The following is a 12,930-nucleotide window of genomic DNA, read 5'->3' on the forward strand; positions in this document are numbered from 1 at the left end:
GAATCAAGTGAGGATTGAGAGGAAGAAAATCGATAAATATCGTGTTGAATTTATAAAATCATTGCAAGTTCGAGGGTCGTTGGTACGTAAAACGAATGTACGAAAATAAAAATGCTGAGAAAAAGAGTGAGACCAGACGACCGGGTAAAAACACGATTATTTAGATTTATTCAGAAGGGACTTTGGTGCGATATTTTCCAGTGGTACGAGAAGTGGTTAATACCGACAAGGCCCCTGGCATCCATCCTGACTACTTGATAGTCAGGCCTCATTCGTAACCGCCCCCCAGAAAAAAAAAACAGTGAAAACAAATTTTTACCATTTTTTCTCCAACAATAAAGAAAAATACTGAATCGATCATTTTTTGAAAATATAATTATTCCCTGGATATTGATGAAAGCTGAAAAATTTTCAGTTAATTTGTAAAATTTCCCGGAAACCTAATCTTTCTTCCTAATTAGTAAATGAAAAATGATAATCTTTTCGCTGAAGATGGTAAATTATTCAAATGCTGATAACTCGGATAATCCAAACGTCGACAGCTGTTTCCCGAGCCTAGAGTTTCGAAATATTCAAAATGTGCTTCTCACCCGTTAAAATTTAATTTGACTTATTAAAGTTGCCATCTGGATTCGCCACCCCGCGCACCCAACCAAAAAGACGATAAAACGCCAAGAGATGTAGAGGATTTAAAGCCACAAGGCAGTTAGCTTCGTCAGTCGTAAAAACGTTACTTCCGTACATGAGTGAGAGTAAAAGATACAGAGAGGATGTAGAAGTGCGCAAGAAAGGACTTTGGTCAGCCGAACTTTGCCCCCGTCAGATGTTCAACTCCACAACTTGTAGAGTATGAGAATAATATATGACACAGAAGGAAATACGTTTATGAAAAAGAGAATATTTCTCAGAATAAATGGTACAAGAGATGAAGCGACATCACTTTATCCAGATAAAAGTAAAAAAGAGGGCGAAATTTTCTTCTTAAGGATTTGAGAAAGAAAAAAAAAAACTCACCCATCCTGACTATTTTAATTTTTCACGTTATTTTCTTGAGCAGTTGCTCGACTCATGCTTGAGCAGGCGACTCCCTGGACCATTTAATACCGATTGCACACCAGTTTACGGATTCAAGTTTCTCAGACTTGTCTCGACTCTCATCTTCCTCTGGCATCAGCCTCATTGCCATCCTTTTGTGTGCAAACAGACTCGTCGTCGTTAACGCCATTATTCTCACGCTTCTCTGGAGTACTAAGACGTTTTCATTCCACTTGGTTCTGTGAGTGGCCTGTTACTACTGTCGCTCCACAAACTGTGGCCTTTTACTCGATGAAACATTTCGAATATCCAAATTTTATAATCCACAACTTCTCAATCAACTCAATCAACTTTCAATCTTATTTAATGAATCAATTGCAATGGATTATGATTTTCAATGACTCCTCGTAATTAAATAATGCCAACTGAAGATAATACTTGAGCAGTGATGGTGTAAGTCTCAACGCGTGTTGAAATAATACGATGCAAAGTAGATGAACGGAGGGATGAGGAAGGTGGATACAGTTCGTAGCACTCGAAATTGGAAGCGATGGGCGAAACAGCCCAGGGAAATGAGCATTTTCCCGCATCTCGTCCGAATTTAATCAGCGATAAATTTTCTTTGTTTCCAACGCCCACCGCTCCCTCCTTTCCTTACTTTATTCATGGTGAAGCTAATCCCGAGCTTATCACTGAATTTTCCACCACGAAATATGAACAATCGCTTTATCCAATAATTTTTTTGATAATTTTTTCAATACGATTAATTGGAGTGATTTAATGGTGACGTGTTGGAATGGTGTAAGAGTTTATTGTGAATTTACCGGATATTATTCAGTCTTGAGAGGGCAGATTAGCCCTGGATTGGCAACTGGAAAGCAGTGAGATTATCTCCAAGACAATCCCCCTTTCTATCTCCCGGTGTCTTCTTCCTTTTGCCTCCCTCGGATAAAGAAGTATTTTACCATTATCATAATCTCATTCATAGCTATATTCAAAGTTTGACGATGAAATTTATCAGTTTTCCTCCATTGTGTTAAGTTCTTTTCAAATCTTATTCAAATCATCGTAAAACTCAATTATCCTCCTGACACGAGATTGCGATACTTTTTTTTTTATTATCATTATCAATTTTTTTTTCTCACCAATGGATCGGTGGGGGAAAATCAAATGGTTGATAGCAACATTTTTAGATGTCGATGTTTTGCACTTTTTAGTTGATTAATTAATTAATTATGTTTCGATTGTTGTAATGATTTTGAAATAATGAACTGTGAAAGGGAGGTGGAGAATTTTTAACCCCTTGGATTTACGATGGGGCAGTTTATTTCATGGGATCGGCTGATTGATTTTGATGGTGGTGGTAACTGTCATGGTCACTTGCCGGGTTTAATGTCCATCAATCGGTTTTCTCCCTGTAACTGCATTCACGCCTCTAAGAGTGCAGAGAACCGGTAATGGGCCACTTGGCAATCCAACCCAGCAATACGTAGACAATCACACAGACGTTTGTACGATAGTCCAACGAACCCTTAAGGATCCCGTAGCCCCAGGGTTGGTCGACCTATCGATACATCACACCTGGCTGCTCTCCAAAATTCTGGGGATTCGTGACCCCAGGGTCAAATACAAACATTCCACTCTCCGTGGTTAAACAAAAGACTTTTCATTTGCGCCAAATTCACCATTCGCCATTTTTTTCTCCGATTCTTCACTCTTATTTATTAAAAAAAATGAGATAAAAATAACTAACCGAAAAATTATCCCCCAAATTTTTTACCCTCAAATCAAATATTGTGCTATTGATTTTGAACTTCAAATTGACTCATCGATTTTTTTTTCAAGAAAAAAAAAAATTGCAAAAAAAAAGCAAAAAGGAAGTCCCCAATTTTTTTTTTATTCGTCTATCAATCTCTCGTTTCGTTTGAATGATAACGTCAAAAGCGACTGGGCAAATAATTGAAGGAAAAAAAATACATCCACTTCGATTTACGGATATAAAATACTGAATTTTGGAAACAACCCGTTGACCGGACGTTTCATATCCTTTGGCGATGCACGCATTATATTGAAGCGTACATGGGGAATACTGTGGAGAGTGCTAAACCCAACCCAACGACACAAATTCAATTCCCGTTGCACAGGGGGCCTTCGATGTCCGCGGGGGGTTTTCAACCCCACCTTCTCATTCCTACCCCCCCATCACAACCCCCAAAACTAATGTATTCACGGCCGTTCCGATGTCGTCACCGTGCAAATTCTGCGGACGCATAAATACAACGGTTTAATCTACCATCCGGTTAAAATGACGAGGCGAAATTCCATAAAAATTTATCTATTTAATCACCGGTATCCCCGAATTTCATCTAGTACAAACATTTCAGAGTTTATTCATCAGTAAATGATAATACGAATTGGAGTCACTGGCAGATTTGCTCGAGACCAAGTGATACAAGTGCAAAACGTATCAGCCCTCAAAAGGAGGGAAGGAAAAGGGATACCAGAGTATAAGGTTAAGTGAAAAGTTTGGGGCACACTTGGAGAGATAGAACTGGCCAGTGGATCCAGTGGGTGCTACCTGACACTTTAGGGCCGTTAAGAGGAACTACCCCACCCTATCCACAAGAGTATCCCGCCCACTGCCATTAATACAAGACAGAGGGTGAGCCTTACCGATATATCATCAATGGCTTTTGTTTGTATGAGCCACTCGACAGCCCACACCCTCTGAATAACACTCAGAAAATTGTGCAATAATAAAAATGGATTTATCATCCCAACTGACTGATTAAAATTTATCAACGCACTACTATTCAATCGATTTTCCTGACGTCATTGCAAAAAAATGAGAAAAATAATAGCTGGATTATATATTTTTAATGGAAAAAAAAACTCTCGGAATGTTAATTTAATTTTATTAAGCTGATTCAACATTCAACATGCAAATGCGATACTTGGAAACACGAAATCTGCCGGATTGTTCTCTTTACACGGACGCATGTTTGATACACACATTGCTCCGATATAATACAATTTGATCAAACGTATAGGCTGCGAGTGGGTGGGAGGGTGGTGGGGGGCAATGAGAACATAGGCTATGGGGTACTTGGAGGGGCTTATCCTCACCGCAGTGTATGCATGCTTGGTGGTACGATTATTGTGACGATTTCATTTGGCATTATCCCACTCGCGATGACTACCTCCCACCCCTCGCGGTAAATTTCCCCTTCCATTCCCTTCCCCTCTTTTCCCAAATGAAGCCCTTTACCTGGCTTTCCGACTCTCATTTGGTGATCCCCATAGGGGGACATATAAAACATCCGATTAATCGAAATTGCAAATGTCCGTGAGCGAATTTACGTATTATAGTATTGGAATTGTTTTAAATAATTGTTCGGGCGGTGATGTCGTCAGATAATTTTTTAACATATCAAGAGAAGGATAATTGCGATATGGAATTGAAATTTTTTTTTTTAATTATTGATGAAAAAATAGAGGAGATTTTGAGAAGTGGATTAGATTTTTTTTCTGCCTTTCAGTTTTGACTAGCCCTTGGCATTTTTTTTTATTCGCGTTTTTTGAGGAGATTAATTATGTTTGTATTGTAATAACAGTAGGTACAATGTCAGGTGAGTATTTCCCTCTTCTCCCCTCCCCGACAAAAACATATTACACTGCATAAACAAACAGAGGGGGTGGTGAGGGGGGATAATTTGCACTTCATACACAGAGTCGCATAGACACAAAACAGAGTTTTGGAGGTGGTGAGTGGGGATAGAATGAGGTTGTGGGGTAGAAGGATCTGTTTATTTGCACATATGGAGATTTGGGTAACGCATATTCGAATGGATATGGAAGGTAACGGAGAGTACGATGGAGCTTTCAGTATATATGGTAACACAAAACGCCCCCGGATCCCATTATTTATAGCCCGCTCGATACAGGTATGCCACGATTCGGCCAACTGGTACCTATGAAAATAGTGAGAAGTATTTCAAAATGTAGGGATGAGTAAGTTTGAATTTTTTTTTTTTTCATATTACGAGTTTTGGTAATGTTATATTAGTATTGATGATGCTCCGGGTAAAGGGGAGTTGAATTGAGTGAATAAAAGCCATTGGAATGGTAAAGAGGAATGTGAATGGGATGGGAATATCGATATGCGGGTAAAGTAAAACAGAATCGGAATGAAACAGGAAGCTCAGTACTCTCTTACCGGCTTTGACGCTCGGACGATCAAAGCTTTCTACGTTTTGTAGGGAATTCAACTGGAGAGGGAGACAGAGGAGGGGGAGGAGGGGGGGGGGGCTTTATTTATTATAAAGACTAACCGATTGGCTTCTTCCCACCATTTCAATTGATCTTGGTCGATCTAATGTGTAGTGAGTATACATTACCCGATGGATTTACCATGTCAATATCAATTGTCCCTTGAGTCTCGTGTGATGAATGAAAATTTATACTTGAGTTTGAAAATCTCGAGATTCAAGTAACAACTGCCACAGCGGGTTATACTAATTTCGCTAGCGACTACCTAACGACCCCTTTGAGGTCATAACTTTTGCCGCAACCTCCGCATTTCTACTCAGTGTTTCTCCAAAGTCTCTTATGCTTATACTTCCCTCCCTTCCCTCTCGCCTTTGTTACTGTACAAGTTACCCTTGTGCTATCGTCTTCCTCTTCAACCCCTTCGTCCCCCACTTTGTTGTGGTGATTGTGCGCTTGCGCGAGGGGGTTGTACCCCAACGGGGATACCACTACGAGTGGGGAGACGAAAAACGTGTTCTCCGGATGGCAATTGTCGCTCCAGTGCGCGCCGCTCTTTCCTCGTTGACGGAACTGCTTCTTCGAGCAATCGCTAAACTATTCGCGCGAAATATTTTTTCAATCTTCACGGGCATTCTTTTTCTTTCTTTGATTTTTTCATCTTGTGAGTGAGATAGTGGGGTTTGCAGGCTATTTTCTTCTGTATTTTTTGAATTTTTTATTTATGTTTGGGGGGGTTTTTTTTTTTTAGTTTTTCTGGGAGAAATTTTCAGGGGGCGGTAGAGGAAAAAGGCTGGAAAATTTTTTGATGGAAAACAACTCGAATGTATCATTGATGCAAGCTATTTTTAATAGATTCATTTTTTTAATTTTTTTGTTTATTTCTATGAGTCTTTAATTTGGGGTTTTCATGGATTGATTTTCATTTGAATGAGGAAAATTTATAAACAATAATGAAAATAGCTTGAATAAATTGTCGTTGTTCTGGTTTTCCAGTGGAAAAGCCTCGAGCCAATCAAGGTCGCCACATAATTCCAGTGAAAAAAATAAATCTAAGTGATCCCCCGAAAAACTGTAAAAAGCCGAGTAAAAAATTCAAGAGACTCAATCCTATTTTCCCATTTTTTTCATCTAAAAAGTGGAGAGGAGTTTAAGTCAAGTTGCAAAGCCGAGTGAGAAAGAAGAAACCCAGAGAGAAGAGGTAGAAAATCTGAGAAGAGTTTTGGAAGAGAGAAAAAAAAAAAGAGTAACACTCGTAAAAGCCGATTCGATTCTCTGGCTTATCCTCCAACGAATAAAAAAAAAAAAAGAGGAGATTGGTTTGAGAGGACGGGATTTAGCTCGAGCGTCGAATGCCTTCAATTCGATCATCTGATAATCAATTAGGCTTAATTATCAATTAATCCGGAAAATTCTGGTTGAGAGTGGTATTGCTGTTGATGGGGGGGAGCAATTAAGAGATTATAAAGATCTACAAAAGCCCCTGGGGGGCTGAGGTTGGAGTAACTCATCCATGAGTTCGTTAGGGGTACCACCGGTCAACGGATGATTATGGAATCAACAACTTGGAGGCGCGGGACAATGTCCCTCAGATCGATCATCATTTGCTTTGGAATTTTTGCTGTTATAAATCGTAAGTAAAATTAATTTCTGTTGAATGAAACCGTATCCGCGAATTATATTTTTTAATTAAACGTCTTGTACGCAAATCTGAATGAGCTATCGACGTGAATGTTTGTTCTGCATTGATTATGACTGGAGTGATGCGTATGTCTGTCAGTCATTTCAGAGTAAATTGTTATGCACTGCAGTTGGAGCCCTCAATCACCCTGATTGACGCTGGCTATTCTCCCTCTCTCACTTGAGCACTAAAATTTCATACTCAAACATCGAATTCCATGTGCGTCCTCGGCCTCCCCTTTTTATTCCATGTACATCGCCCATTAAAGATAAGCTGGATTTCAACGGACCTTTTTACCACATTCTCAACACAATCCCGTAAAACTCGATGAATTTAATTATTTTCATTCATACCAGCAAATTTTTCGGTTGTAAAAAATAATTGGGATAAACAGAAAGTTTCTGCGGTTGGAATTATGCCAAATGCCAGTTATAATTAGAGGTAGATGAAATTTCTCGCTGGAGGGAAAGAAGTTGTTTTGTCGAGAAAGTTCAATGGCATTTTGGATTTAAATTCTCGGCTTTTTACGGTTCTTATTATTTCAATGATTCCAATGGATTTTTTAGCATGACAAATTATCTCAATTGAATTTGTAGAAATGGCAATGGAGTATCGGAAATTTTTTTAAGGAAAAATAATCAATAACCGAAAATGGAGATTCTCGTTGAGAAACCATGCGGTTGAGAGGAAAACTAGAATGTGTACGCGTACGGGTTTTAGCTTGGGCTTTTCATACCTAGGCTCCACTGGTGTTATACAGGGAGTAGAGAAGGGATGAAATTTTACTCGCTCGCCGACGCGGAAATCCACCGGGACGTGCCGTGGCTGCTGCGGTTAATAAAGCTTCGAAAGTCCCCTCCTTTTTCCCGCTCTCTTCAAACAAAAAGGCGGAAAAAAAGACACGACGGAGGAATGAGGGAGGAAGAAAAAAACATTTTTTTTTTTCACCCGGGTTATATGTATACATCTGTAGTATAAAGAAAAGGTTGAAGGGGTGGTGAAGGGGTTGCTCTACTTGCGCGTTAACCGTAAAATTATTATCTACCGCGAATGGGAGACTTTTACGCGTCGATTACTTTTTCTGCATCATCAGGAGTGATTTTAAGGAGCCGTAAAACCCGCGTTACTTTATTTATTTTTTTTTTTTTTTGTAGAACTTCATCGAAAAATATGCGGAATATTTTGAAAACATGATAGACCGTTTGGAGAATATCGGATTGTGAGCGATTCTCTGAGTTCATCAGCTTCTTTGAGTATTGGGATGCAACAAATTAATGAATTCTCCGGTTGAAGATGAGCAATAGAAGCTGGAAAGCGTTGAGTACAAAATATCAAGGGGAAAATAGTGAAGATTTTGAGCCGTCAGGTGTTCGTCTATCTCAAGTACTTCGAATGAAATTCGATTGTGAGCGATGCATACCTCTGCAGGGGAAATCTGTTTGACGTAATAAAACCGAATGAATCTGGGATATAATGTTGAATTATTATCATTACACTTGGCATTACGATCATAAGGTCCTCACGGTATGGGGTAACTCCTTTGTTCAATTGGTGAGAATAAGGATGAGAGAAGAGAAATAGAGAAACGGGTGTGAGTGTTACCAGGAGGCGGACCGGTTATCACGCGGGTGAGGATATGGGGGATAATAAGGAGTAAGGACAAGAGCGTCGGAAGTACGTGACCGGAATCGGGTGCGATGAAAGCTCGAATTACTTTGACAAACTTGGCTACCCTTGCCTCCTCCTTTCTCTCCTGCCTCCACCACCTCGAAGTAGTCTATAACCTACTCGGTATCACAAAGCTTTTCCCCTTTCAGGCCGTTACCGCTGTGGTAACTGCTACCTCTGATACGGCGAATCAATGCTCCCTTCTCGACTAACTCATTTTTTTTTTCCCCACCGATAACATCCAAAAGGAAAATAATTTATCATTAATGCCAGATACTCGTCACCATCAACTCCTCCAGACGATCTCACTTGTGATTCTCAGTTCTTCGCGGGATTGAGAAAAAAAAATATATTTTTTTTGTCAATCCCTTACATCTCTGCAATTGGTGGATTGAGGGGCAAAAAATAAGGGTAAAAATAGGGTAGATTGACAGAAAGAACATTTTAAACTATCGTATATGGATGTAAAGTTACTATCGGCGTCGAACAGACGCCGGGAGTTTTCGGGGTCCGTAGAAAAGAGGTCGAGTCTATGAGAAAGTGGAATGGGTCGAGAGACGCGCAGACAGGAAATCCGCCCCCTTCGAGCACTCGGGCCATCCCTGGGCTATTGTTTTCCAAGGGAAAACTTTTGGGGGGATGAATTCGACCTATACTTTTCAGAATCGGGAGGAAAACAACTCTACGATGAATTAATGAATCACCAAGGGGAATGAATGAATAAATACACACGATCGGGGCACAATTATTTCGTCATGAATAATTGTTGTTTTTACTTTGTTGTTCAACACTGAATTTCCAGCAAAACTATTGGAAATTAAAGGATGAGAACACCGAATTCGAAATCGTAATTATTATTATAAGAAATTTTTTTTTATTCCTGAGTACAAAGAGCAACTGCCTCATGCCCTGTCACTATTCAATTTTTCGTCATTAATTGCCAGAACAATTGAATTGTTTCTCCACCAAAAAAAAAATTGTTTGAATGAAAAAGACATAAAATACCAAAGGCTAGGTGACAATAACAGCCCGTACCTCGGTTATACCGGCGATAAAACTGTGTGTAGGTGCACCAGTGGAAAAAGATGAAATGAGCTGGCAGTAAAACTCTCACGGAAAAGCCCCACGATGCATATAAGTTCCCATTTGTTTCAATTTACGTTGCGTATACGCTTCAACGGTTTTCATCGCATTCCCCCCCCTCCCTCCCCCCTGCCCTTCCTCCCCCTGCTCTTCAGCTTTTCACTGCACAACGATTTCATACAGTATACTAATGGCTTCCTCGAATTCCAAATTTTTGTGAAATGAAATTCCCGAGATTTTTTTCCAGCGAACCAACAAAAAAAAAAAAATATAAAAAGTTGAGAATAGAGATATAGAAAAATTTTATTGAGCATCGTCAAATGGAATATTTATCCGCTCACCTTTTGAGAGTCTGAGGAAATTTTATTTAGCTCCATTACCTATCTCCCCGGTATCCGAAGAAACGTTGCTGACGTCGCTACCCCACTCTGACCAAGCAAAAGTTGCACATTTAGCACTTTTATCCATCCCCCCATCCACCCCTGCCACCACTTTCCTCTGGCATTTTCGACCGTTACACCCTTCAATGCGTCTGGCTACAGTCCATATGTACAGTATGAAGGTCTTGTCCTATATATTAAGGTACTAGACTACTTTTCCGAGGGATCGTATTAAACGATATTGAAGACGAAGGCAAACTTCTCTCACCAAAATCCAATAACCTTCCATCATCTCGAAGAAAGAAAAAAAAAAAGTAATCAATGGAAAAATTAGCCAATTACTCGAAGCTAATTGGGACAAGTTGAATTCACTCATGCAAAAATTCATATATCCACTCAGTCACAACTAAACTTGAAAACACGGTGTTAACTGTTTCAACCCTTGAACACCACCGCGAAAATGACAAAGCAAGGGAGACAACCCCGACGATTCCCCCTCTAAAACCATCCACGAAACAAAGAGGGTGGTGGCTGAAAAGGGGGTAAAGGTCGAAAGGACATTTATCTGGGCAGTTGGCACGGGCCAATAATGCCAGGAGTCGCCAAGCAAACGTCTCGCCAACTATTTCAACCCCTGTGTGCAACCCCCACCGATGGTTTGCCTAGGCGGGCCAGGTTTGCCACTAGGTACCACTACGGCCCTTATCTCGTTTCGGCTCTGGGGAAGCGCATTAGATCCACCGGGAGACCCGGACCATTTAGGGGGTGGATAAAGAGAGAGGTACAGCGGGGATGGTAGGGGTTGGAATAGTGCTTCACGACGAAAACTCGATATCCGCCCGAAACCGATATCGGTATGCATGATATTCCATAGAGAAGTCGAACCACCCTTCGTGCGTTTTTTCACCTTCGAGGTAACATCCGTTAAGTTTTTCAACATCGTCCTCTACAGTGGACTTTTAGATACCATTATCTTGATTTTATTTTTAGAATGCAGAATGAAGGATGACGTGAGACTGGCAGTATTTTGATGTGGGTGATTTTCTTCTTTGGCGGTGGGGTACACGCCTCGGGGGTTGAGAGAGAGGTGAAATTGCATCGAAGATATTGCAGCCAGAGTTCTGACAATTTTCAGAGTTCGAGGCAATGATTCGATCAGTTAGTTACCGAGATATTTGATTGTGAATGATTGCGAGTGGTTCATTTTTTTTTTCTTTCGAAAGGTATGAATATCGGTTACGTGAATTCGCACGGACAGATCTCTGAGATTTATCGTAACCCTATCCCACCAAAAACTACCGAAAAAACCTCAAAAATTCGTTGGAAATTTTAGCCTTTCGTATTCACCTCCATTCTTTTAATTCTTTTGTTTTATTCCTCTCGTCCATTCGTTTATTTTAATTTTCGCATTTCCCGGGATCCACCGCGGGGGGAGAATGGTGGTGGTACTCTGCTACAATTTTTAACGTTCCCCATGGTCAGCTGCCAGAAAGAGAAGTTCAACAGTATATATTTTTTTTTTCTACCCCTCTGAGCGTTATATTGGTAGCGATACATTTTAAAAGTCCACTGCCACCCTCCAGCTCTCCCCTTCATCCACCATCCTATTTTCACCTACATATACTTCTAGCCCCCACAGGGGTGGTACGTCTGCACCAGAGGAACCACCGGCGCCGCAACCATTCGGCAAACCCTGCATGCCACGTTCATCCCCCTCGACTTTTTTTTTTTTTCACCCCTTTCTTTATATTTTTTCCCTATTCACCGAATTTTATTCACTTTTTTTCTTCCACTCGGTCATTTTTTTTTCTATCTATTTCTAACCCCCAACCTCCCCGTCGCCCCTTTTATTTAGTGATGCGGTCGCTGCTCTCTGATGGTTTTTATTCGATTTTTTAGATTTTTCTCCAACGGTTTTTTAGTACGTATCGCTTTCGGCCACAGTTTTCCACTCGATTTTCAGATGAATGGAAGTGAGAGAGATTTTACTCTACCTCTGAGGAATTTTTTCACACGAAATTCAACGCGCAAAAAATTCCACCGGTCAGTGTACATGTCATTGGAGTGTTTGATGTATTCTCCCGTATGAAATTCACACCTCATCTCAGAATATTTAACAATAAAATGTGATTCTTCGAATCCATTTTCCTCATCATTTTTCTATCCACTTTATACATTTGCCTCTCGGGTTTTTGCAAAACTTGTGTGTATTTCCCCCGTCTTCTGTACTTGTTGGCACACATCGCATGTGCGCAAGTTGATTCGGGATTCTATTTATACTATTTATTTTCCTTCATATTCTTCTCACTCTCATCCATGTCGGCATTATTCCGTCGTTCTTTCCATTTCGGTTTTTTTTTTTAGGGTTCGGGAAAGAAGATAAAACGAAAAAAAAAGTGGACGGAGATGAGCGTCCATCTCGCCGGGGGATAACTCTGTACAATTTTTTCTATTACGCCACATTTACCGTGAAAAATAATGCCTGTGCACATTTCACCCGGTGTTATCTACTTCCCCTCTACCTCTGTTTACCTTTTTTCATCGTTTTTAACTGTTAAATGTTGGGAGAGGGTCGGGCTGGTCCTGAGAGAGTAGTTGTAGTCAGTCGAAATGAAGATACTGCAATTTTTTTTCACTCATCCTAGCTAATGGCTTAACTCGCCCATTTTTTTTTTGTTCAATTATTTTTTGCCACCCATGTTTGAGGAACTCGATAACTCTGCATGCCACGACTCTGATCTCCTGAGATTAAAAAAAAAAATAGATTTTCGTGCATTAAAGAAAAAGCCAAAAGCGCAAAATTGAAAAATAAAATAA

The 12,930-nt window shown here is 40.2% G+C and overlaps 1 protein-coding gene across 1 annotated transcript in view; it reads left to right on the forward strand.

The window, feature by feature from the left end:
• Positions 1-5,857: 5,857 nt before the first annotated feature.
• CARPA (Carbonic anhydrase-related protein A) overlaps positions 5,858-12,930 on the forward strand; it is a gene marked incomplete in the record, with an annotated part of 46,527 nt that continues 39,454 nt past the window's right edge. The window contains 2 exon segments of the mRNA XM_011313871.1: positions 5,858-5,965; positions 6,298-6,934. Of these exon segments, the coding sequence (XP_011312173.1) occupies positions 6,847-6,934 (88 nt within the window).

This window comes from Fopius arisanus, unplaced genomic scaffold (assembly GCF_000806365.1).
Source record: "Fopius arisanus strain USDA-PBARC FA_bdor unplaced genomic scaffold, ASM80636v1 scaffold00134, whole genome shotgun sequence".
Lineage (NCBI taxonomy): Eukaryota > Metazoa > Arthropoda > Insecta > Hymenoptera > Braconidae > Fopius > Fopius arisanus.